General features: G+C 40.2%; 1 protein-coding gene and 1 pseudogene across 3 annotated transcripts in view; both read left to right on the plus strand.

The window, feature by feature from the left end:
• Window positions 1-28: 28 nt before the first annotated feature.
• Acox1 (acyl-CoA oxidase 1) overlaps window positions 29-27,100 on the plus strand; it is a 34,179-nt gene continuing 7,107 nt past the window's right edge. The window contains exons 1-13 of one of the 3 annotated variants that reach the window (XM_020159338.2): window positions 29-268; window positions 492-651; window positions 13,372-13,532; window positions 15,430-15,537; window positions 17,107-17,226; window positions 17,590-17,705; window positions 18,030-18,199; window positions 20,702-20,864; window positions 21,236-21,426; window positions 21,635-21,814; window positions 21,920-22,025; window positions 22,116-22,259; window positions 22,378-22,584. In XM_020159338.2, coding sequence (XP_020014927.2) covers window positions 160-268; window positions 492-651; window positions 13,372-13,532; window positions 15,430-15,537; window positions 17,107-17,226; window positions 17,590-17,705; window positions 18,030-18,199; window positions 20,702-20,864; window positions 21,236-21,426; window positions 21,635-21,814; window positions 21,920-22,025; window positions 22,116-22,259; window positions 22,378-22,584 — 1,935 coding nt within the window. In that variant the 5' untranslated portion in view covers window positions 29-159. Of the gene's footprint in view, window positions 269-491; window positions 652-5,719; window positions 5,881-13,371; window positions 13,533-15,429; window positions 15,538-17,106; window positions 17,227-17,589; window positions 17,706-18,029; window positions 18,200-20,701; window positions 20,865-21,235; window positions 21,427-21,634; window positions 21,815-21,919; window positions 22,026-22,115; window positions 22,260-22,377; window positions 22,585-27,100 lie in introns of those variants that run through there. The other 2 variants (XM_020159340.2, XM_074045089.1) reach the window with 2 other exon arrangements.
• Window positions 16,028-16,167, plus strand: LOC141414218 (U2 spliceosomal RNA; annotated as a pseudogene).

Consider the following 27,100-nt stretch of genomic DNA (forward strand, 5'->3'; position numbering starts at 1 on the left):
AGGCGGTGAAAGAGAAGGGGCGGGCCCGGGCGAGCGGGGCGGGGGCTCGCGCTGTCCTGGGACTGCTTTTAGGGCTGAGCCCGAGCTGGAGCTGCGGACAGCGGTTGTCACTGTCGTTTCTGCTGCGTTCCCCCTTTTTTGTTGCCACTGACCGCCGCCATGAACCCCGACCTGCGCAAGGAGCGGGCTTCCGCCACCTTCAACCCAGAGTTGGTCACTCACATCTTGGATGGCAGCGTCCAGAACACACGGCGCCGCCGAGAGATCGGTGAGTGAGGAAGACCAGCGCTCCCTCCTCCCCAGCAAGGCTCCAGCGGCCCCCTGTCCCCCATAAGAAGTTGGGGGCACTGCGAGGCTTGGGGGGAACATGGACCCCCACTAATATGGGCGTCCTGGGGCGGGATTGTGGGTGTATCGCCCGCCCTTGGAACCTGCTGTGGTTCAGGGAAGGTGTTAGGCTTCCTCTTGATGTCTTTTTCACTTCCTTGCAGAGAACCTGATTCTGAACGACCCAGAGTTCCAGCATGAGGACTACAACTTCCTCACTCGCAGCCAGCGTTATGAGGTGGCTGTCAAGAAAAGTGCCATCATGGTGAAAAAGATGAGGGAATATGGCATCGCAGACCCTGATGAAATCATGTGGTTTAAAAAGTAGGTATGCCTCAGCCCACAACAAGTATTGTGAAGTCCAGACTTTGCAGCTACCCTCTGTGGAGGTCTTTGGTTATTGTGCTTGAAGATCCAGTATATTTTCCTACCACTTTAAAGTTTTATGTGCGGAAAATTAATGTGATTACTTTTGTTTCTCAGCCTTTTAGGGAGGTGACATATTTGTAGAATGCTGATGACAATGGAGATGCTGGAGTTTTCATTCTCAACTCAGTTTCAAGAATCTGATTTTAAAAATTCTTTTGTCTCAAGCATGTGAATTTAAATGCAAAGTGAGCTTGCTATTTTTACAAAGGAGGCCTGTTAAGTATTTGAATTTGGAAGGGTTTTTCTTTTTTTTCAATTGCAAGACCAGATATTTAAATATTTTGCAGCAGCCGGACTTCCATGGCTCATGCCTGTAATCCTAGCTACTGAGATTGAGAGGATGGAGATCGGAGGCCATCCCCGCAAATTGTTCGGGAGATCCCAGCTCCAAAATAACAAGAGTAGAGTGCCTGCTTTGTGAGCGTGAAGCCCTGGGTTCAAACCCCAGTCCCACCAAAAACAAAACAAAAACCAAATAAATATTTTGGAGCAATAGCATATTATATTTTTATATATAGTGTGGATCTGAGGGTGGATGAAAAAGAACATCAGTCAGACCTCAGAATGAATACATTAGGTAAGAACCCAGCATTGTCCAATCTAGTGACAGTGTTCAAATGGCTGTTTTCTGCATAGAAGTCTTCTCAGCCTTTTGGCTAAGATCAAGGGTATGAAAATCTACCTTGGTCATAGTGCTGTAGAGAGTATGTCCTTTCTGCACACCATGCATTTTTTGTGGTGCTTTGCTTTTTAATCCTATATAGCAGTAGGGACTTTTTTTTTAGCCTTAGCATCAGTCAATACTCTAGTACAAGATTGTTTTGGTCTATAGCATCTGTTACGCTTCTCATTTATTCCTGGACATCTGTGTTTCTACATTTTTAGAGGAATTCCAGTATTTTCATCAATAAATTTGAGTTCGGAGTGTAGCTTAGTGGTAAATCATTTGCCTAGCATGCTCACACCCCTGGGTTCAATTCTAGTACCTTAAGAAAATTTTAATTTTTTTAAAAGATATGTTTTCAAGAACCAAGATGAATGACATGTTACAAGTTCTGACTTTATGTAGTAATGATTATTACTCCCTTATACTACTGCCTCTAATACTTTGGTATCTTTTTTCAACTTGACTTGGTTATTTCTGTGAAGGTTAAATAGTTTGCTCTGGCTTTTAGGATTTTCCTCAGAACTCCACTGAATTTCATTTATCAAAAGTATTTGCTTATTTTTGGTCACCAAAATCAGAGTACTCGCCAACTAGCAAATACTCCCTTTTGTTTCTAAAGTTTGTAACTCATGGTTGTGGGTATATTGAGGTAAGGAAAAAAATCCTAGAAACTTATGCTTGAATGACTTGAGTTGGGCTTATAAACTTTTAAAAATTAATAAGATTTTATACATCCCCAAAAATGAAACTCAGGTGCTTGCTCTTGCTAGGCAGTTACTCTACTACTTGAGTCACTCCACCAGCCCTGTTTTTGTGCTGGGTATTCTTGAGATAGGATCTCACCAACTATCTGCCGGAATTGGCACTGAACAGTGATCCTCCTGATCTCTGCCTCCTGAGTAGCTAGGATTGCAGGTGTGAGCCCAGGTGCCCGGCTGTTTTTTGTTTTTTTAAGTGGGTAACACAGCATGTTCCCCACATGGTGTAGAATTCATAGCCTGTGGTAGCTCACAATGTGTGACTGAGTGAAGTCATAATGAACTAGAACAAAGTCCTTTATGTGGACCAAAGGTCCGTGGACACCAGCTAGCTCTGTGTATCATTTTTCATGTGAAATATGAAAGTACAAACTTTAATACTGCCATTGACACCCTTCCACTGTCCCTAGGGTATAACAGGAGATCAGTTTAAGTTAAAGAAGGGGACCGAAAATTAGTCTTGGCAATTACTTCATGCCATCAAGTCAACCTTCAGCATCAATCCCATCAGCATTATATGCTCATCGAATGTAACATATAAATGTTTTATGAACCTGTAAAAGAAAACTAACAAATGCTAAATGGGAGGGGATGCTAGAATTTCAAATACAGTAATATTTCTGAGGAAATATTTCTGGTCTTGTTTTATTTTACTGTGTATCCCAGACTTTTATAGATCTCTTTTACATCCATTTTTACTAAAACAAAATTTATGAGCCTGTTTTGAAGTGGACTGACTATTAGTAAAATACTTTTAAGATTTCTCAGTTTGACCAGTAAAAGAAGTATTCCTATCAGTCCTTGAAGAAGTGAGTAAGACCTTGCTGTTTGGAGAATAGAAATGTTTTTCTAATATTCTTTCCTGTAACTTTGTCTTTTGGCTACACAGTTTACTAAGAAAAGAAAACTATGAAGTGTTCTTAAGAGTAATTTGAAATTCTAATGGAGATCAGTGTTTTTGTTGTCTTTCTTAGGTGTTGAAAGCTGGTTCCTAGGTACCCAGTGATAGAGCACATGCTTAATGTGCTTGAGGCCCTAGATCCAATTACCAGAACCCCCCAAAGAATTAATTAGAAAGTAAATTATATCTGAGCTAAATCCCCAGCTAAAACATGATTTCTGTCCTAAGCTTATGGCTGAGACCATTGGCAGCAGAGAAAGCATTTTTCACTGATGCTAATGGGCAGCTTCTATGACTTTTACATGTACAGAAGGTATTCCCTTTGATGATCTGTCATTATTTTATTAAGTCATTCTGGTTAATTGGAAGTATTAATATCTAAGATAATATCTAAGAGTATCCATGGAGAGAGTTGTTTCTGTACCCTTTTTTTTGGTAGTTCTGGGATTTGAACTCAGGGCTTCAAGCTCGAAAAGCAGGCCCTCCACTCGTGAGGCACACCTCCAGTCCATTTTGGTCTGTGTTTTTTGTTTTTTTTTTTTTTTTTTTTTTTTTTGCGATACTGGAGTTTGAACTCAAGGTCTCTCGAATTCCAGGCAGGAGCTCTACCAACTTGAGCCACCCACCAGCCCTTGTTTGTTTCTAAATGGATTATGATTTGTGTAAGATAGAAAAGAGTGGGTTAATTTATTCAGTATTTATTTAGGAAAAAGCACAATAAGAAAGTATATTGTGTTTGCTAATACTTCTTTTAAGGTGGCGGGATGATTTCAGGGTCTCCCCAAAATGGAATGGCAACCTATTCTTCCTTCTTTAGTCCATGCCCTGCTTGTTGTACTAGCCAAGGTAAAATGGTGACACCACTTCCTGGTCATACTTGAGAAATCATCAAGATCACTTCGGTGAACTGGGCGTGGTGGCTCATGCCTGTAATTCTATCTACTTGGGAGGTGGAGATTGAGAGGAACAGGGTTTGAAGACAGCCTGGGCAAAAAGCTTGCAAGACCCCATTTAACCAGTAGCTGGGTGTAGTGGTATATGCCTGTCCTCCCATCTGTGGGGGAAGCACAACTAGGAGGATTGTAGTCCAGGAATGCCAGACCCTATTTGAAAGGATAAAAAGGTCTGGGGTGTGTGGCTCAAGTGGTAGTATACTTAAATCCAAAGCTTTGAGTTCAAACCCCAGTACCAACAAAAAAAATCACTTAGGTGATACATAGTTTGTGCTTAGCTCTTTAGATATACACTCTGTCAAAGTACAAAATAGGGTTCTGCTTCCTGGCTTTCATAAGTTGAACAGCCTTGATCTCCTACACCCTTCCCACCATGATGGACTGAAACAAACTATAAGCAAAAGCTCTCTTCCTTTAAGTCGTTTTGGTCAAGTATTTAGTCATAAAGATACAGACTAATACATATAACATAAAAATACATAATTTTTCATTTGTTAATTAAAAATAAATAAAATAAGAGGAAAAATAATGAGTTTTGGGGAAAATGTACAAAATAGACCTAGATAACCTATAGGACAATATAGCCAAGGCTGACTGTGTTATTAATATTTTGACTATTCCCTGGATTCTGTTTTATGAGAAGATAGTTCAGGGCTGAATTGCAGTGTGATGTAGAGTTCCCTTAATCTGGAGTAGTGGTCATTTGGGGTAAGTTTTAACCTGCTCACAGTATCTAGCTGCCCATCCATAAACGGCTGAACACTTGTAGAGATGTCTGATTCTGCTCTGGAATGTATGTTTATTCTTCAGGCTGTTTATGTACATTATCTAGGGGAAGGTAGTTTAAATTAGAAGCTTTTGTTAACAGTTCTACAAAGAAGTGTTCTGTTGGAATTCCTTTTGAACTTCAAAACAAACAAGTAAACTAGGTGTTGATGGCTCACACCTGTAATCCTAGCTAACCAGAATGCAGAGATCTGCAGGAATGTGGTTCAAAGCTAGCCTAGGCAAATAGTTCATGAGACCTTTTCTCAAAATACCCACACAAGGTCTGACGGAGTGGCTCAAGCAGTAAGACTGCTTGGTTAGTAAGCATGAGGCCCTAAGTTCAAACCCCAGTGCTGCCAAAAATAAATAAATAAATAATCCAACACAGAAAGGGCTGGTGGAGTGGCTCAAGTGGTAGAGTGCCTGCCTAGCAAGTGTGGAGCCCTGAGTTCAAACCTCATTACCACCAAAAAAAAAACCCAGAAAACAAAAAAAAAAAGAGTAAAACCTGAAAGTAACACAAAAACTAAGCCAACCAGTCAAATCAGCAAATAACACCAACAAAACCAATTGTTTTGGATTAAATACAGAATGTACAAAGGAATCCTGGTTACTGGACATTGATTGGCTCAGTGGTAGAGCCTATGCTTAGCACATGTGAAGTCCTGGGTACCATCTCCAGCACCAGAAAAAATAAAAGGGAATTCTGACTTTGAAATGATGAGCAGGACCTAAAATACCATTAGGTCCTACTATTGGCTTTTCAGATAATAATATGGTAAATTTTCCATTTAATTTCTTAGGGGTTTCAGTTTTCCAGTCTTCATCCTGAGAGTCAAAGCTATTTGTCAGGAATGGGTGGTAGGATTCAGTTTCCTAGAGTAAGGCTGAGATCCTTTTCTTTTCTCTCCTGTAGACTACAATTGGTCAATTTTGTGGAACCTGTGGGCCTCAATTACTCCATGTTTATTCCTACCTTGCTGAATCAGGGCACCACTGCTCAGCAAGAGAAATGGCTGCACTCATCCCAAGGACTCCAGATAATTGGCACCTATGCCCAGACGGAAATGGGCCACGGTTAGTCCACATCTGAGGGTCCATGGGTATCTCACCTCAGGACTTCAGTTAAAAGTGACTCCTGCCATTTGATTTTTTTTTTCCTGCTATTATGTGTTTGGGATTTTATTTTTAAATTGTTACATCAAAATTCAATTTCTCTTTTTTTACCTGGGTCCTTTTCTCATAAATTGGTTCTGTGCTATTGCCTAACATCCTTAGTGTTAGTTCTTTTTTCCTTGCTGCATACTCCCTCTTTAACTCCCCCAATTTGGAAAGATAGCAAAGCAGCCCATTATGTTGGTCTGTCTAATTGTTAAAGACCTGGTTGAAAACTCTTCAACAGGTTAATACCTTGGTGATATCTGGAAGATGCCTCTTTGCTTTAATGAAGTTAAAGGCGTGGATTTTAATTAAGACAGGGTGAAGGCAAATAAATGTCTTACTCTTTAATTGCTCACTAGCAACCCTGCAGTTTTAAAAGAAATCCCATAGTTCTCTTCATCTGACTCCAGCAGTCTTTTCACAGATTTTTTTGCCATATGTGTCTGTGTTGCTAATAATTCTTGGTTAAATTGTTCCTGGTTGTTTTCAGCAAGTTTTGCTTGTGGTCTTAACGTGAAATAGGTTTGTATTCATAGACAAGTCCATTGACAGGTTTGAGAGTTTTGAATTTGAGCTGCTCAGCCTCATCTCTCACTGATAAAATAGTAGTAAAGGAGGGAAGAAAGAAGGGTTGCAAGAATCAGGGACATTTCATTTTGTGTTAATTGGCTGCTTTTTGATTTATGAATTGTTTTGAGGAAAATGTTCTTTATCATAATCTCTGCGGGGACATAGATTCTGTTCATGGTCTTACGTTACAGACACCTTACTAAAACATCCAGGACTTTAGCATCAGGCTGCCAATACCAAAGTAACAAGACTGATAAAAGAATTCCTGAAGAAAGATTATATTCTTTATACAGTCTTCCTCTCCTGGAGTGTGTGTTTGTGTGTGTACTCATGCATGCAGTGTGTATACTCATGCATGCAGTGTGTATTTTGTAATCTTGAAATACCTTTGTAGTATAGAATCCTTTTTTGTTGTTTTAGTATTCATCTTGAGGTTTTTTTGTGTGGTGTTGGGATTTGAACTCTGGGCTTCACAGTTGCTAGGCTGGCACTCTATCACTTTACCTATTCCTCGAGCCCTTTTTTGTATTGGTTATTTTCAAGGTAGGGTCTCTCAAACTATTTTCCTGGCCTGGCTTTGAACCACAATCCTCCTGATCGCTGCCTCCGGAGTAACTAGGATTACAGGTGTGAGGCACCAGTGCCCAGCATCATCTTTGGAATTTATTTGACTTAATGTAAGATATGAGATATGAAATATTCTGAGGTTAGCCAGGTGCCAGTGGGCCAGGCCTATAATCCTAGCTACTCAGGAGGCAGAGATCAGGAGGATTGAGGTTTGATGACAGCCAGGACAAATAATTCATTAGTTTTTGTCGTAATGTTTCTGCCTCTATAAAATACATCACAAATATATATTTGCTCTAAGTTTTAAACAGAGAAGGGAAGAAAGGAAGACTTGAACTTTATTGGTTTGAGAGCAAATTTTTTTTTTTTTAATTTATTTTTGCAGTACTAGGGGTTGAACTCAAGGCCTTGTACTTGTCAGGCAGGTGCTGTACTACTTGAGCCCCTCTGCCAGCCAAGAACAGAAATTTGACCAAGATTCTTTGTTGCTCTAGGCAAGTTTGCATTTGTTAACTTTTCTTTCCTGTATAGCTTCTAGTTCAGGATATTTTCTTGCATTTGAACCAATTTTGTATTAATCTCTGTAGTTTGCTTTAGAGAATAATGTTGTAAGAATTTTGTGAATTCACATTGGTATTCTTTGATGATTTCTGTTCTTTGCCATGTAAACTAGTCAGTTTGTGGGTTAATTTGTGTCATGCGGCAGTATTAACTTACAAAGATTAGGTTAAAAAAAAAAAGTCCTGCCATCAGGGAGATGGCAATTCAGTCCCCTGAAGAAAATCTCTGACACCAGCTTTATCTTTTCCCTTAGATTATCTTTCTTCCTCTAAAGACCTACCAGGAAACTCGACACACCTGCTCTGTGGGTCTGTGAGTTTTAGACAAAGTCCAAGGCCTGCACCAAGGAAGGCTGCCCTCCCTGGGGTTCTTGGTTGAAGGAACAGCCTGTGGCTGCTGTGCAGGATTACCAGCCTGACCACTGTTTCTTTAGATCACAAGCAGGTCGTGTGTTTGCTCTTCATACACACTGATCAGGACCTGGCCACTCCATAGGGACTCTCTTACCATGCGTCATAGTATTGTTTAGGAACAAGGAGCTTATATAGAACAGTTGTCCTAGTAGATGGTGCAGCATTCTTCCAAATTCTCCTCATTGCAAGGCAGGTAGCGAACTGGATTTTGTAAGTCATTCATCTTTCTCTCATTGTCTCTTCCCTGTCCTCTCTCCCCATGCTAGATAGTCTCTTGTTCTTTTTCCCAAGTGATTCTCTTCTTATTGAGCTCCTATGAAACTTGCTCCCTGGGTATTTGGCTTATCCTAATTTCCTCACCATTATTGATAATAATAGAATCTTCTTTATAAGACTCATGTTTTTGGGCTAGCAATGTAGCTTAGTGGTAGAACACTTACCTAGCATGCACACAGCCCTGGGTTCAGTCCCTAGCGCATTGAAGAGAATGAACAGTTTATAGGTTTTTGTTTGTGTGCATGTCTGTGTTACTGGGATTTGAACCTAGGGTCCCACACTTGCTAGGCAGGTGCCCTATCACTTGAGCCACAACTTCAGCCTCATTTTATAGTATTTATTGCATAGTTCAAGACTTTTCCTAAAACAAAGAACCAGTTTAAAATATATTTAACAAGTTCTTAATGTATCTGTGTCCTCAGAGCCCCATCAACAAGGTCAGTTTATTTTGGGCCATTTAATTCATTTATCTATTAAAAGTGTAGGTACCTGAGAGTTCAACGTTCTGTTTTCCATTGCTAGTAAGCCTGGATGCTACTACATATTTTGACTGACTTTTTGCATTTTCTGTGTGTAAAATGAAGTTTCTCTTTTGAGTAAACTGATTAAATAGAATCTACATATTGACCTTATCTGATAATATTGTAGTCGCAAATATTTTTTCCCACTACTATCTGTTTTGTTAAACTTTTTATTCTGATGTATTCATCACCTCCTTCTGTGAGTAGATGTAAATTTTCTCCCTTTCATAACTTGAGTAATTATCTTCTGTTTCCTGCTACTCTTGGTTTGTGTTTAATGATTTGACCTGTGTATTAATCTAGTGGTTCTCTGTTGTTCTTTCTCATTTGTCATAGAATTTTTAATTGTTTACATTTATGTCTGGAGCCTTAAATGTAGTACTTTTTGATGTTTTTCTTCTAACATAAATTTTGGCTCTTTGTTGCTTTGTAATATATTTTTAAAATCTGATAGGAAAAGCTTACTGTTATTACATCAAGATACATATATGTGATATTTTTTGCTTTATTTATTTTTTTTCTTTACTCATTTATTCACATGTGTATATATTGTTTGGGCCATTTCTCCCCCCATCCCAACCCCCACCCCTACCCTCTCCCCCACCACTGCCCTTGCTTCCAGGCAAAACCTGTTCTGCCCTTTTCTCCAGTTTTGTTGAAGAGTAGACATAAGCAATAATAAGAAAGACAAAGTGTTTTTGCTATTTGAGATAAGGACAGCTATACAGAGATTCCTAGCATTGCTTCCATGCACAAGTGTGTTACAACCTGAATTGATTCATCTCTACCAGCCCTCTTCACTATTTCCTGGTCACCTTCCCATAGTGACCTCTGTCGCTTTAAGGTTTCCGTATTAGCTCCTCTGCAGTGGAGATATCAGACACTTTGAAGTTTTGCATTTCCTACCTGTCCCCATTCCTCCAGTATGTGTGCTCCCCTTAGCTTGTGACCCAAGTCCCACAACATTGCTGCATTTGCCCTAGACATGTATTTGATATTTCTGCCTTGTGATTTTTCTAGATGAATTCTGATCTCAATTTCTCAAGTTCTAAGAAACATTGTACAGAAATTTTTAATTGTATTAAAGCCTTTATTTTCTTGGGAAGTATCTTTAGTCATCTCAGCCAGGAATATCTATTCCTTTCCCGTTATTCATATTTTCTTTTTTCATTCTATGTTAGACATTTATATTTTCTCTCCTTTTTGTGATACTGGGGATCGAACTCAGAACTTCATGCTTTTAAATAAATCAGTAATAAGTAAGTAAATAAATAAATAAATCAGTGATATCGGGTAATTTGCCTAACAAATTTTAAACATTTTGTTCCTTTTGTAAGTTTCCTGTGTCTTTACTAACATTTCCACATGAATGATCCTAAGAATGAAGCTGATTTTTTTCCTTTTTATGGCCCATAGCTTTTCCTAGTTCATTTATTACCACCAGTGTTTTGTCATTGATGATTTCTAGGATTTTTATCTTTTCCTGTCTCATCTATTAATTTCTTTTCCTCAGTGTTAGTTGTTAGCCTTTCCAGCCTCCTAGCTTGTGGAAGGAGAGACTGAGAAGCCTTTCAATATAATCATTGAAAAAGAACTGACGTTAGTAATTCACCAAGTATAATGCTAGTGTTTTATAATTTTATAATAAGTTATTTTAAAGTAATAAGTAATTGCTATCACTTATAGTCAGGTTTTTTATAACAAATATTTTGTTTAAGTCAAAAAAGCTGTCACTTTCTCCTTGTAACATTTCAAATTTTTATGTACTTCTGAATAATCCTTATCCTAGTCACAAGAGACATTTTTCTCCCTAAAACGTGTTTCAGTCTCAACAGTTTCTGATTGTAGTAGTTTGACTCCCTGTCCTGCTAAGTATATTCTGTGGTAATGTGTAGTGCTTGTCATTACACCACAGCACACAACAAGTACAAAGCTTCCATTCGTTTGATGGGGCTCCATAATGCTTTTCCTTCACTAGGAATCACTGATTTCTAGTAATAAGGAACAGCTCCAATGAAAGTGCTAAAAGGAGCGACTCCCAGATCCCAGGTTTTGGTGCTACTTCAGGTTTTCCCTTTTAGGATCTGGACATTTATTTTTCTCCCTAGATACTAGTTTTTAGAGGGGGAGCTGGACTAGGGATTTAACCAAGGCCTGGAGCATGCTAAGCATGAACTCTGCTACTGAGCTACACCCCTAGCCTGATACTAAATCATTTTTAAATTTTAGTCATTTATTTTCACTGTACTGGGGATTAAACCTTGGACCTAGTGCTTGTTGGCAAGTGCTCTACCATTTGAGCACTCAGTCCTTTCGTTTTTGAGACAGAGTCTCACTAACTTTGCTCAAGTTGGCATCGAACTCTCCATTTCCTGCCTCTACCTTCCTATTTTTATGTATGTATGTATTTATTTAACTTGTATTTTGGTGCCAAGGATCAACACTGGTGTTTTTTCTTTGTTTGGGACTGAACCCGAGGCAAAATGCTCCACTATGAACACATGCCTAACTCTTGACACTGGTCTTAAAAGCTGGGGAGAGTTGACATTCCTGTTTGGGAGTGCAAAAGGCACTGTCATCCTATGAGTGTGTTTTTATGGGGATTTCTCCTTCTCTCTCTTTTTTTTTTTTAATTTTAAAACGATTGTAGATTCATAGGAAGTTGCAAAAATAGTACTAAGAGGCCCTATGAACCCTTTACCCATTTTCTACCAGTAATAACATCTTGTTGGAGTTTCCACTTGTGATGCTTCCAAGGACAGCTTTGATTTTTTTAGCATGTCCTCAGCCCATGGTGCACAATAATATCTCCAGCTAGGAGAGAGAATTATATGATGAACCTTTTTTATTTTATTTCATGTTTTTGGTGGTACCAGGGTTTGAACTCAGGGTACTTGCTAGGCAGGTGCTTTACCACTTGAGCCATGCCCCCAGCCCTTTTTCTTTTAGCTATTTATTCTGATAAGGTCTGAGGTTTTTGCTCAGGGCTGGCCTGGACCTTGATCCTCCTACTTCTGCCTCCTGAAGAGCTGGAATTTTCGGCACATGGCACCATGCCCAGCTAATTGGTTGAGATGGGGAGTTCTTGGTAACTTTTTTGACCAGGCTGTTCTTCACCTCTCAAATGGCTAGTTTTACAGATGTGAACCACTGTGCCCATCATGATAACTAGGTCCTCGTTCTTGTTTCGCCATTACCATTTTGACCTGAGCAAGGTACTTAAGCCAGTTCAGCCTTGGCAAGGTAAGGGATTCAGTCCCACACTCTTCAAATTTTTATATGATTGGTTAGCTGAAAGTACAGCTGTTTGAAAGAAATGTCTAACTTTGCTGAGCAGTGTAGCCTTATTTTCCTCCTCACCTTAGATAGAACAAACTGAAAAGAGGGAAAACAGAAACTTTGGACTCATTCCTTAGATAATTAAATAGAATAAAAGCAATATAGAGTTGATTAATTGGGAGCTAGAAGTTAATCAGAATGCCAATGACATGTAAAACACAAAGGCATATAGAACTTTTTCATAACCTTCAAAATAAATTCACACAAAAGCCTAAATACCTACAGTTTATTAACATTTTCTTCTTTTGAAACAAGTCTTGCTATAGTCCAGGCTAGCCTCCTGTTTTCTATGTGGGTCAGGCTGGCCTTGAATTCTCTATCCTCCTGCCTCAGCCTCCCAAGTGCTGGGATTACAGGTGTATGTCACCACAAATAGCTGATACCTGCGAATTTTAGGTGGAGAATAATGACCCCAGATTTAAGACTAAAACCAAGGTATTTATTATCATTAGTGATACTTCCTATATAATTGTAATGGAGAGCTTGTTATGCGCAAATCTGTAATTTTTAATTATTATTTTTTCATTAGAAATTGCATGTCTTTTTGAATTCTGAAATTATTGGGATGAAGAGCACTGTCAGTTTTTGTATTAATTTGTTTCAGTAAAGCATGGTCGAATATTTGACATGATGAATCTGAATGAAACGATCAGTTATGGAAGGAATATGAATGCTTTGTAGGCAAACGAAAATATCTCAGCCTAGAAGCATTACTGAAATTGCATCTAGGAAAATCCTTATACCAGGGGATTGTATTGTCACTCTCAGAGAACTGCTGTGTTCTCCTGTCTCCATTCCATCCAAGTAAACCACAGACATTTCCATTCCATTCAGTCTTTTCAAATTTTTCATTTCCTTTGACTTATTTGCCAGGCGGAAGTCCTGCCTTGCTTGTATACATCAATTTCTGCTGCATGGGCTTTGGGATGTGTAGCTGGTTCCTGCCACAATCTTTACCAACTTAAGACAGATGAAAATTGCTGAGAGTTATAAAGTAATACAGAAAGGGGCAGTGCTCCCATCCATGATGAAGTGCGCATGACTGATTCATACTTACAGAGGTTTTTTTTCTCCTTCCCTGCTCTAACTGTTCAAATTGCTGATTCTCTCACACCTGATGATGCTTCTCTCAAACGCCGGTCCTTGGTATCTCTTCGAAGCTTTGTGCACCGAGGGCGGCCTGAGCCTTTGGATCTTCACTTGGGCATGTTCCTGCCCACCTTACTTCACCAGGCCACCGCAGAACAGCAGGAGCGCTTCTTCATGCCAGCCTGGAATTTGGAGATCACTGGCACTTATGCACAGACAGAGATGGGTCATGGTACAGTGTATTCAGTCTACCTCCTGGGTGGGCGGGCCCCTGCCAGTTGGGCACATTTGGAGTGCCCGCCATGTGTTTGAATGAGCTCCTCCTGCAGAGTCCAGCTTTGAACATAGACACTGACTTGGTCAGTGGAAATTAAAGATTATGTTATGTTATCAGAGTGATTTGCTGGTTGTTTTTTTCATGGTTCCCCTTCAGAAGGTCAAGAATGATTAGTCAGGCCTTACCAAATGATTTTTCTTGTTCCCTCAAGTTGTATAGAATCTGCACATAGAATGTGAACCCATCAGTTTTGCAGCTATGTGCTGATACCCTACTGCACTTTTGCAAGTCTCAGAAGAAATACTCATTAATCATATGCGTGCTTTTTGACTTGTTCAAGGGAAATGAATAGCTTATTATAATCAAAATGTACAAAATTTTGTGCCTTGGAGTTATCACTACCTTGATTCAGTAAATTCAGAAAAGTTCTGAAAGTAGCTCTGCCAGAGGTTAGAAAGATTAAGATAAGCTGTACTTTCAGGCAGTAGTTTCAAATTCTATAGACTTTTCTTTTTCATAACCCTTACCTGCCTTTCTTCATGAACCTAGATGGGGCCGGAAGTGGTGGCTGTTCCTCTTATCATCTTGTTCTGAACTGGTGTCTCTGTTAGCCATTCATTTACTTCATTTTTTTCTGCTCTGAGGATTCAGAAAAACCAGTGTATATTCGCCCCTTGCTCTTTAATTCTGCACAACTGCCTTTCCTTATTCAGTGCTGAGTAGTATTTTGCAGGATTTTCACCAGTGTCATGTGGAATACTGTTCAGCTCAATGGTCCATCTGAAAACACTTTGTCTGTTTCTGCTCTGTAAATGTGCCATCTTTTTTTGCTCTGTAAAATCTTCTTTGGTTAAGGAATTTATTAAATGCCTGCTTTCTTGATGCCCCATCAGAAGGTGGATCACATAAATTGGCCATTTCTGTTACTCAATTTGGAGATTTCTAAATATTTCAAAGTGTTTGATGAAGTGTAGCATTATCAAAGTAGTTTGGTAAAGGCAGCTTTTTAAAGAATTTGGGGGCTGAGGCTCAAGCGGTAGAGTGCTTGCCTAACAAGCACAAAAGCCTGAATTCAAACTCCAGCACTTTCCATCCACCCCCACAAAAAAAAGGAATTTTGGCATATTTATACTAGAATTTAAGGCAGAAGTCCTGGTCTGTCTCCAGTAAACACAAAGCTGGGAAATCTTCTCTCATGAACCAGCAAGGATTAAATCAGAAATCTATAGAGTGAAAATAGGCATTATTACTGGACTTTCAGAAGAGTTTTTAAAAATCCCTTTTTCTTCCTCCTAATGAATATACCTTTTTAAATTCTTATTTTCCACTCTCACAATCATTCTGAAATAACTTCTCAATTTGCAAAAACTTTAGCTAAAGTCTTTTCCTGTTATATACTATCTTACTTTTCTAAGTGGTACACTCCAGGATGTTGAATTGATGTGTGAACACAGTACACATGAGTTGAAATTGGCACACATGAAACTTAGAGATGGGTTTAAAAGGATAGTAAACGTCTGTTAGATTCATACTTGTGATCTAAGGAAAGCACTATTTTAAGCTACCTTTTCATTTTCTTTTCATTGATCTAAATAGATGTTACAATCCACTGAATCAAGTATGGAAATGGAATATACATGACACTTATGTTTTTACCTATTGGGAACTGACCGGTAGTATAGGAAGTTGAGCATCTTGGTTACCAGCCATTTGTTGTCATCTACAAATGTGTTGCTGTTAGATTGTCTTTTCCTCTAAAATACTAGAGTTTAAAGAATCGGGCAGGAAATTTTACCCTGCATCTATTTTTTCTCTATGTTTTTTCTGAAGTGAATGTAATTTATTTCCTTAGGAACTCATCTTCGAGGCTTGGAAACCACTGCCACGTATGACCCCAAAACCCAAGAGTTCATTCTCAACAGTCCTACAGTGACCTCCATTAAGTGGTGGCCTGGTGGGCGTAAGTGAAGTTTTGACATTTGATGCTTTGGCATTTGTGTGTTTTGAAGATTAATTATGAATTTTTATTTACAATGTAGAGTTTATGTGAGAATATCATTTTGAAATACAGAGAAAAACCCTAAGTCTTAAACTATGCTATTTCACATTTTCTTGTGGCTCATGTTACACATATTTATATATTATAAAGGCATAGAAATTATGGATATCTTAAACTGCTTTTAATTTTTCAATCTAAAGTTTCCCAAATATTACCAGTTTTCCTAATCATCATTTAAAATATTAATATTCTCCTATTTGTCACTTTTTTTTTTTTTGAGGGAGGTGCTAGGGGCAAACCCAAGCCTCATGCTGGCTAGGCAGACCCTATACCACTGAACTACATCTCCAGTCCCTGTTTGTCATTTCTATCTTGCCAAATACTCATGTTGTTTTGATATTTTTATTTTAAATAAATTTGACATGAGATTTTTATTTAGTATCTTTTTTTCATTGCTTCTCGGCCTTTTGGCTAAGATCAAGTGCAGTATCTTCTTTCCAAGTTACTGTCTTGGAATATGAATTGAAGGTGTAGTTAGTATATTCTGTGTATATATACATATGTATGTATACACACACACCTGTACTTTTTTTTTTTTTTTTTTTTTTTTGGTATGGGGTTTAAACTCATGCTCTATCACGTGAGCCACACATCCAGCCCCTCACAATATATATTTTTAATGTCTAAACATACACATTTTATTTTTTAAAAAGCCTAACATACAAAAGATAAAGATATCTGGATGTACTAACTAAAAGCCATCCTGATCCAGAGGACTTACTGTAATGATGGAAATATTCTCTGACTTTGCCTTTTAATATGTCAGCTTGTCAGTAACTTGGAGTTACTGGGTATTTGAAATATTGGTGGTTGACTGAGGAACTGTACTTAATTATATTTAATTTAAGTACAAGTAGCTACATGTGGCTATTGGCTACAATTTTGGACAGCATGGCCAGAAAGAAGAAAAAGCAATTAAAATTAACGTTCTTTATATAAATGTATGAGAAAACAGTAGAACAGATAATACAGTTGTCTTTTTTTTTTGGTATTCATTTGTTTTGAGACAGGGTCTCATGATGTAACCCAAGCTGTCCTGCCTCAGGGCTGCATGCTCCCCCCACCAATCTTGGATTACAGGCTGTCTTTTTAAAAATGAAGGACTGCTTTGCTGAAATTCAATAAATTTTAATAATTATGAGCTTATGTGACTTTTTTTCCAGAACTTAGGTAGAAGACTTCTCCACAAGTAGGAAAGGCTTTCTGGACATACTGTATTGCTCTGGCTCATGCTGTCTTTTTGCTTTATTTTTGTTTTTTGAGACAAAGTGACTTTGAACTCTCCATGTAGCCCAGGCTGTCCTGAAACACATGATCCTATTACCTCAGCCACCCAAGTATTTGGGATTACAGGCGTGTGCCACCACACTCATGCTGTCTTGGATACACCTTTATCTAGTCTTCTGTTTCCACACTTTAAAAATGCAGCAACCTCTGCTCACTTCTCTTCTGTTCTCTTCAATGGTGCAGTTGGGAAGACTTCCAACCACGCGATCGTTCTTGCCCAGCTCTTCACTCAGGGGAAGTGCTATGGATTGCATGCCTTTATTGTTCCCATTCGTGAAATTGGGACCCACAAGCCCTTGCCAGGTAAGAATTGCTCATCTGCTGTTGAGGTAAAATTTAACTGAGCATTTTCCTCTCCAAAAAGTATAAGGCACAACTAAAGAAGAGGGAAGGCCAGGAATTCAGTAGCATAAAAGTCCCATGTCAGCCAGCAATCTAGCACATGCCTATAATTAGTCACTCTGGAGACTGAGGCAGGAGGATTACAAGTTCGATTCCAGACTGGGAAGCTTAGCAAGACTCTGTCTCAAAATAACATGAAAGGGCTGGGGGTATAACTCAGTGGTAGAGTATTTGCCTAGCATGTGTGAGGCACTCCATGGTACTCCATGGTAGTACTAACAAAAAAAAAGAAAAATCTCACGTCTTTGCTTTTATCTGTGGAAGGTATTACTGTTGGGGACATCGGCCCCAAATTTGGTTATGAAGAGATGGATAATGGCTACCTGAAGATGGACAACTATCGTATTCCCAGAGAAAACATGCTAATGAAGCATGCCCAGGTATATTTAGATAGAAAACAGGAGCAAGGGTACCCACAGTGGGGATGTGGTGACTGTTGATAATCATGGGGCTAGAAGAATCTGCCTTTAGAAGATGACAACATGTTTTACTTGTGGTGCTTTTTTTATGCTGATAGTGAAGTCAGAAGCAGTTGACTTGCTAATAAGCCCATGGTTCGCAACCTTTTACATGCCTTAGAGTCTCCTGGAAGGCCTATTAAAACCCTAATTGTCAAGCCATTCCTACTGATTCAGTAGGTCAGAGTAGAAAGTGAGAGTTTAGTATTTCAGACAATTTGGGTCCTGATGATGCTGTTGTTCCAGGTGAAGCCTGATGGCACATACGTGAAACCCCTGAATAATAAGCTGACCTACGGGACCATGGTGTTCGTCAGGTCCTTCCTCGTGGGAGAAGCAGCTCGGTGTCTGTCCAAGGCGTGCACCATTGCCATAAGATACAGTGCTGTGAGGCACCAGTCTGAAATCAAGCCAGGGTGAGGATGTGATCTAAGTTGGGCTCAATGCTGAAGTCAGTGATATTGACCCTATTCAATATTAGAATTCCCAAATATGGATAGAGAAGATGCATGGGCTTACACAATATTAGCTAGGGTGACGGTGAACTTCAGCCTGCTACTTAGTGTCTAGGATTCCTTCACTTAAGAAGAAAGATGGAAATAACCAGTTCACTCCCCTAGTACCCTCTGGTGCTGGATATCAAACCCAGTGCTTTGATCCTTCTGAGCAAAACGCTCTCCCACTGACCTACATTCCCATTCCTCCTTTACTATTTTTAATATAAGAAAAATAAAAGTAATACTAATCGAATTCTAAAAATGAATGAAGATAAATGAAATGTTTGAAACAGTTTAAAAAGTATACAGTAAGCCCACCTTATTCGTGGAATTATTATACATGGTTTTGACCAGCCCTATCAAAAATAAATATTCCTGTATGCATTATGCAGCTCAGTTGATGTGGAAAAGCTGTCAGTACTGTGTTATCATCAATTTTGTTTAAACTTTGTGCATCCTTGGTTGGTGGAGTGGCTCAAGTGGTAGAGTGCTTGCCTTACAAGTACAAAGCCCTGAGTTCAGAACCCAGTACCACCCAAAAAAAAAAATCTTCATGCATCCTGAACATTTCTGGTTTTTCTTCAAGGACCAGTCTCCTTGGAACCATATACCCATAGACACTAATGGTCTATTGTAATTACTATCAACTATAAATTATGTATGAAAAAATGGGCATTATGAAGGCCCGTAATCTCACCTCCTTGAGAGGCAGAGGCAAGAGGACTGTGAGTTTGAGGCCAGGCAGTTTGTAAGACCCTATCCCAAAAACAAAACAAAAATCAAAGGGGTTGGAGGTGGGTTAAGAAAGTGGCATTAAACTTAATTCCTGTAAAGAATAAAGAAATTGGGGCTAGTAGAGCACTTGCCTATCATCTGAGAGGCCCTGGGTTCGATCCCTAGCACTACCACAAAAAAAAAAAAAAAAAAAAAAAAAAAAGGCCTGGCTTAGCAGTTATTTAGGAGTTCAACCCAGGTAAGTCGGTGAGACCTTATCTCAAAAACAGAAGGGCTGGGTGTGTGACTCAAGTGGTAGAGCACTTGCCTACCATGCATTAAGTCTTGGGTTCAATCCTCAGTACCAAAAAAAAAAGAAACTGATAAGAACAGACCTTCAGCCAGACCTCATGGTAGGAGGATAAAGCAGGAAGAGCATGAGTTTGAGGCCAGTCTGGGCTACATAGCAAGATCTTGTCTCCAAAAAAAACCAAAAAGTACTAGACCTCTTCATAGTATCAACTTCCTCTTGTGAGGTTAAATAGCTTTGTTTTTCTATGTTGCTATGAGATATGGTTTCCTTAGTCACACTGGAAAGACTAGGGCAGATAGGAATTTCACAGCTAGGAGATTCTGTGTACCTAAGGAAGTAGAATAAAGTGTTTAAGAGCATGGTCTTGGTGGACACTGTGGCTTACACCTATAATCCCTGCTACTTTAGAGGCAAAGATAGGAAGATCACAGTTTGAAGCTAGCTCAGGCAAAAAAGTTAGCATGACCATGTCTCAAAGAACAAGCCAGGCTGGGTGCTGGTGGTTCACATCTATAATCCTAGCTACTCAGGAGGCAGAGATCAGGAGGATCACAGTAAAAAGCAAATAGTTTGTGAGACTCTATCTCAGAAATACCTAATGCAAAAAAAAGGACTGGTAGAGTGACTTGGGTAATAGAGCGCCTGCCTAGCAAGTATGAGGCCCTGAGTTCAAACCTCAGGAACACCAAAAAAAAAAAGGAAAAGAAAAAGCCAGGCACAGTGATCGCAGCTGTGTGGAAGGCATATGTAGGAAGATTGAGGCCAACCTGGGCAAAAGGTCTGGAGGTGTGGCTCAAGTGATAGAATGCTTGCCTAGCAAGCCTAAGGCCATAAGTTCAATCCACAATACTGCTAAAAATAAAATAAAAATTAAAAATAAATTGAGGATCAGCTATTTATTAGATGTGTGACCTCAGATAGATTATTTTGTTTAATTTTTTCTTTGGTTTTTTGAGACAGGATCTTGTACTGTAGCCTAGGCCAGCCTCTAATTCTACTTTTTTTTTTTTTAGGTGGTACTGGGGGGTTTGATTTGAGCTCAGGGCCTCAGCTAGCTAGGCAGGTGCTCTTTACCCCTTTAGTCACTCCACCAGCCCTTTTTTGTGATGGGTTTTATCAAGATTGGGTCTCTCAAACTATTTGCCCAGGCTGGCCTTGAACCGCAATCCTCCTGATCTCTGTCTGCAGTGTAGCTAGGATTACAGTCATGGCACCACCATGCCTGGTTCAGACAGATCCTTTCCCCTCATTTGCCCCATTTGTAAAATGAGGGTATTAATAGCTATCTTATAGATTAAGCAAATTAATGTCACAGTGCTCAGACTAAAACCTGGTAGACAGCAAGTTCTATATCATTATTTACTGTTATTTTTTCCTTTTTCTATATAATTTAGTGAGCCAGAACCACAGATTTTGGACTTTCAAACCCAGCAGTATAAACTCTTTCCACTTCTGGCCACTGCCTATGCCTTCCAGTTCGTAGGCAAATACATGAAGGACACTTACCATCGGATTAATGAAGGCATAGGCCAAGGGGACCTGAGTGAACTACCTGAGGTATGTGTTTAGTCTCCACTTTGTGGGCACCCTTAACGTTTCATGTTTGCCTGTTGGGAAATGTCCAGAAGCAGTTACACATTGGGATGTCCTCAAAGTGTTACAGTTCTTAGAACTTTTTGTTGTTGAAAGTGGACAAGACGTAAGGATAAGACTTTTAGAGGTGACTGTTTGCCAGGTGACACAGTTCAGAAGGGGTATGGAAGCATTATTAATTCAAGCCAGTCGGGGGGCTGTTTTTTCAGTTGATGTGCACAGCGGCCGGATCTGGACCAGCGTCTTTAGAACTTTAGAGAAGGATGATGTTTTCTCACTGGAATGTGGACTCTGAGCATCACGGATGTTCTCACAGCCTGTGCTTGTCCCCTCAGCTTCATGCCCTCACTGCTGGGCTTAAGGCTTTCACCACCTGGACAGCAAATTCTGCTATCGAAGAGTGTCGGATGGCTTGCGGTGGGCATGGCTATTCCCATAGCAGTGGTATTCCAAATATTTATGTCACCTTCACCCCAGCCTGCACCTTCGAGGGAGAAAACACTGTCATGATGCTGCAGACAGCCAGGTGAGAATCAAATTCATTTCTCCTATTCGTTCAAGTCTTTTTCATAGGTTCCTGTGGCCATGCTTTCTGTTCACCACATGTATATTTGTCTTGAAAGGTCTGTAGTTTTGCTTTCATCCTGCTTTTATCTTGTGTCAGACAAGCAAATATGAAACACCTGTCACATGACACAGAGTCACTAAAAGCCACGTGTACTGGTAATTTTTAGGTTCTTGATGAAAAGCTATGACCAGGTGCAGTCAGGGAAGTTGTTGGATGGCACGGTGTCCTACTTGAATGACCTGCCCAGTCAGCGCATCCAGCCACAGCAGGTGGCAGTCTGGCCAACTGTGGTGGACATCAACAGCCCTGAGAGCCTGACTGAAGCGTACAAGCTTCGTGCATTCAGGTGAGCTCACCCAGCCCAAGGCCTCTGTTGGGGGCCTGAGAGATGAAAGCTTGGGAACTGTGAATCATTTCCTTAGATGCCCCCTTCTCCTTCATTTCTTAACAGATTAGTAGAAATTGCTGCAAAAAATCTTCAGGCTGAACTGAGTCACAGGAAAAGCAAGGAGGTAGCATGGAACCTAACTTCTGTTGACCTTGTTCGAGCAAGTGAGGTCAGTGGTAGTTATTTTCCTCTTCCCTCCTCCACCCTAGTGACTGGGTGTTTTCCATGGTTCTAACACTCCATTGTTTTCTTTATCTAGGCACATTGCCACTATGTCGTAGTAAAGCTTTTTTCGGAAAAACTACATGAAATTCAAGATAAATCCATTCAAGTTGTCTTAAGGAACTTATGTGTCTTATATTCTCTATATGGAATCAGTCAGAAGGCAGGAGATTTTCTTCAGGTCAGTATTTTCTAGATAGAAGTTTTTTTTTAAGAAAAATAATTGTCATCTATTTTGTGGTGTTTGTATGTATGAATATACATATTTTTATTCATTGGTTTATTTTGATTTCTTTTAGGGGAATATCATGACAGGGTCTCAAATTGCACAAGTGAACCAGCGTATATTGGAGTTGCTCACTGTAATTCGCCCCAATGCTGTTGCTTTGGTTGATGCCTTTGATTTCAAGGATGCCACGCTTGGCTCTGTTCTTGGCCGCTATGATGGGAATGTGTATGAAAACTTATTTGAGTGGGCCAAGAAGTCCCCACTGAACAAAACAGAGGTATAACGTTATTGTCATCTTTTGAAATTCTTTATTTACTTTTTTGTGCTTCTGGGGTGGGAACCCAGCACCTCACCATACTGGGCAAGTACTCTGCCACTGAGCCACACTGTCAGCCCACTGAAGTTCTTCATCTGAAGATGAGGCAGGACAGGGAAGGCAGTTCCTCTGGGGAAAGTTCTGAAAGCACTGTGGCCCCTTACAATGGTCACTTTATTGGTGCAACAGGTTCTTAAGGGTTAGCAGGGTTTTAATTGCCTTAAATATTTGTTAACTAACTGAACATTTTCAAACATGAAGTGAAGAAGCCAAAATGAGAGACATGCCAGAAAGAATCTGCAACATTCACAAGCAGCAGGTTTTTATTAGGGAGAGGAGACCTGAGAGGGACCCTTGGCCATCAGCATAACACTCTGAGAGGGGCAAGAGCATACCTTTCTTACAAGCTGGAGTTTTTAAGCCCCCTGTGGTGGGGAAAGAGAGGTTGAATGGGGGCAGGCATTAGATAAGATGGATGTGAAGGGGGAGTGGAGGGAGATGCTGGACATGGGGGAAGTACTGGACATTAGTGAGAAGGTCATTGGGGCTGGGCAGCCACCATGTGTGCTGTTTTTTTCTAACTCTTTTATCAGAGGTAGCCATATTTGCATTGTTCCAGTGTTTCTCAATATTCCAGCATTTCAGGCTCTTTATGTTTATATGTATATGTGTATATATATATATGTATATATATATACATATATATATATGCATATATACACACACACATACACACACATACATATATACATACATACATATAAGTGATAAAGGGTGTCACCAGTCTTCGGCTACTTCCTGCTGGCCAGGGACTATGTTGGGGGTTGTCGAGCCTGGAGAGTTTGTAGAAGCATGATGGCTTTAAATTGTTCCCCTGAGGTAGCCTGAGAAATGGCAGTAATATGCTCCTGTAAAAATATTTGGAGGATATTAATGAGACATGGTAAAAACATTAAAGTCAGACAAACAAGGATGAGAGGAACTGCCAACAGGATGAGCCATGGGTACAAGGAGGAGAGGATATTAGTGGGTTGTGAAGATGTTAGCTGTTGTACCCTATCTCTAAGTTTTTTTTACTCCGTCTCTAACTATGACAGATTTATTGGTAAAGAAACAGCAATCCTTCCCTAAGAAGAGGCATAGCTATCTAATCCCCTCCTGTTTTGTAAAACCACTGCTGCTAATGAATCTATCTGATCGTGGATTGCTGAAATCTGTAAGGCAATGTCATTGAGGCTTTCCTTTAGAGCTGTGGATAGTTTTTGGAACTGGCTGATTGACAGCCCTAATCTGGCAGATCCTGTCCTAATCCCAGTTAAGAGGCCTAGTCCCACCACTAGGAGGGGTGAGGCCGATACCTCTTTTTGTGTTAATAATATAGGAGGAAGGGGGAACCAGAAAAACAAGGGTACAAACTCCCATTCAGTTAGTAGGTAGACATCTATATGCTTGGGACCCGCACAGAAAGAAGATTCCTGCAGAGGGGGAGAGGCATCCCATTAATTCGAAAGGGAAGAGGAGTTTTGTTCTCTTTCATATGAGTAGAAGGAGGTGGAGGGGAGGCCGTTAAAAGGGTTTGTAAAAGAGGGAACGAAGCACTAGTGGTCATGGGGGGATTCCATGATAAGTCGGTGCATTGGTGGATAAAGGAAAAGCCAGGAGTGGGGTGTAAATAACAATTTCCAGTCACTTTTGGAGAAGGGATTTGGGTAGAGTACTGGTATGTTAAAGACTAGAATAGCACTGGGGTATAGTCTCCAGTTACAAAAGTCTGACGTGGCTTGTAGTAAAATTGCCCTGCGGGGAGGGGATGAGAGTGTGTCAGAATGGATAAGTTGGAGGTCAAGAAGCAGGCCATTTGATGTGTTTATACCTGTTGTCCCTTTGATTAAAAAACTGGAATTGGCTGTTATGGGGGGGTGGAAGGAAGAGAGTCTGTGCTCATTGGGAACTATTAAGAGAGCCTATGGGTTTGGAATCCGGGAAGTGGGGTCATTGTATACATAAAGGTGCAGTCCCATAGAAGTCAGTTTGTGCTGTAGAACCTGTCACAAGAGGGGCTGTTTTTGAGGGGGTGGAATATTGTGATTTTTCTAGTAGAGGTGTTAATTGGAGTTTTAAATCAAATAGTGCCTGAGAAGCAGTTGCAGCATTATTGCTCTGTGAACAGCAGGCAAAGGGCATGAGGCCTAGGTGGGTGGAGCTCTGGTATAAAGTTCCTTTTGTGTTACTTCATTCCTCCAGAGTGGCAGGATGTGCAGTTCAGTCCTTTTCAGTGGATCTGATGCAGATCCAGCAAGAGGAGAGATTAGGATTGACAGATACACGTATTTGGGCAGAGGTGTTAATCAAGGAAGAGTACGCGGTTAAAAACAATGTGGCCGTCACTGCTAGCTGGAGAGATAGGGAGAGGACTATATGCATAAAGAGAGTAGAGGTATAGAAGGGAATCATTATAAGAGTGGTGAGAGTTGAATGTGAAGAAAATGCAAAAGAAGAAGAATATGAAGAAGAATATTTGGTCAGGCATGAAATCGATGAGATCCCCTTGTAGCCAAAGGTCCAAGAAGATCTCTGCAAGGTTTTCTTGTGGCAGGTGTAATTGTTAAGTTGGCTCTGAAGTATCTGGAGGAAGGTCTGGTACTGTTGGGAGGAGTTGATTCATCAGTCTCCTGGATGGGAGACAGACGGGTGATATGGATCTTGGTGGATCCAGTCCTGGAACAGGAGAGAGCAGGCGGGGACAGTGCATTGGGGGAAGATGAGGCTCATTTTATAGAAAACATATGTAACCAGGGTTTGTATCCATGTAATTTTAACAGCTGTAAGGGTTGTTACAATGACCCATAGGGAGCCCTTCCAAGGAGGTTGTAAGGGAAGAGGGGTTATTGGTTCCTTATAATAAATCCATTCCCTTATCTGTGCTGGGCCAAGGTTTGCAGGACAAAGAGAGGTGGGGATCTACAAAGGTCAAAAGTGTCATCCTCATGTAGGATAGTAAAGAAGAAAGCAGAGGAGGGGGAATGTTGTAGGAAGACCTGGTGTTAGAGGGTGGCCATATATGGTCTCAAAAGCGCTGATTAGCAGAGGCTTTCGAGGAAGGGCTCGGGTACAGAGGAGAGCTAAAGGTAATAGTTTGATCTAGTCCAGTCGAAGTTTCAGAGTAAGTTTGGTGAGTATGTTTTTTAGGGTGTGATTGGCTATTTCTACTTTTCCAGAGGATTGTGGATGGGATATGGAAGTGCCATTTTGACCCAATACATGAGTTCAGTTGTTGCATGATGGTAGAAGTAAATTCTGGCCCATTATTTGATTGTAGCAATGTGGGGAGACCAAAACAGGGAATGATCTCCTTGAAAAGTATGGTGGCCACTGTGGAGGCTCTCTTGTTAGTAGTGGGGAAGGCTTCGAGCCATCCTGTTAAGGTGTCAATAAAAACTAGGAGATACCTGATGTACTTAGTGGGCATATTTAGTAAAGTCCACTTGCCAATCTGACCCAGATAAGTGAACTCTTGCCTTATGGGTGGGAAAGGAGGAGGGCCAGATGTTTGATAAGGGGTTAGTTTTAGAGCATATATTGCCAGAGGATGAGATTTATTTTAGTGTTTTGTGGAAGTTAGGATTAGGAGCGATATGGGTTTTAATAAAATGAAGTAAAGACAGGGTTAGAGTGGAAGACTTGATGGAAGGCAGTTAGTATGGGTTTAATTTGTTATTCTGGTATAACAAGGGTATTATTAAGAAACCAGTATCCCTTGTGCTGGCTAGCCCCCTGAATTTTTAATAGTTCTGTCTCCTTTTGTGTGTAATTATAGTGAATTGGTAGAATGACCTGGGGGGGCATTTTTTGGGCTGCCTGCTTAGCTGTGGTGTCTGCCAAATTATGACTAATAGATATAAGGGTGTTATCTTTTTAGGTGGCCCTTACAGTGAAGGATGACAGCTTTGTGAGGGAGGGTGGCTGCTGGTAAAAGGGCCATAATATGTTTTACGTTGGGTTTTGGGGATCCCTTAGTTGTTAAGAAGCCCCGTTCTTTTCATATCTGGCTATTAGAATGGATGATACTGTATGCGTATTTTAAATCTGTATAAATGTTAATTGTCTTGTCTTTTGCCCTCTGTAATGTTCGTATAAGAGCATACAGTTCTGCCTTGGGAGGTAGTTGTAGGAGGAAGGCTATTTGTTTCTATTACCGTATGTGTATTACTACTTGGGTGTCCCTCAACTATCACATATCCTGCTGTAGGTGCCTAGGTAGTGGAGGCTTTGTAGAACGCTGTCTAGAAACCAGGTGGGGGCATCGGGTATGAGGGTGTCTAGGATGTGATGAAAGGTTATGACTCATCAAGTACCTGAATACAGTCATGAGCTGAGGGCTCTGGGTTAGGTGGAATGTTTGAGGGTAAGAGGGAAGCAGGGTTTAGTCGCTGACAACCAAAAAGTTAGATCAAAAGAGAAAGGAGTGTTAGACCAA

This window comes from Castor canadensis, chromosome 11, assembly GCF_047511655.1.
Source record: "Castor canadensis chromosome 11, mCasCan1.hap1v2, whole genome shotgun sequence".
Classification (NCBI taxonomy): Eukaryota; Metazoa; Chordata; class Mammalia; order Rodentia; family Castoridae; genus Castor; species Castor canadensis.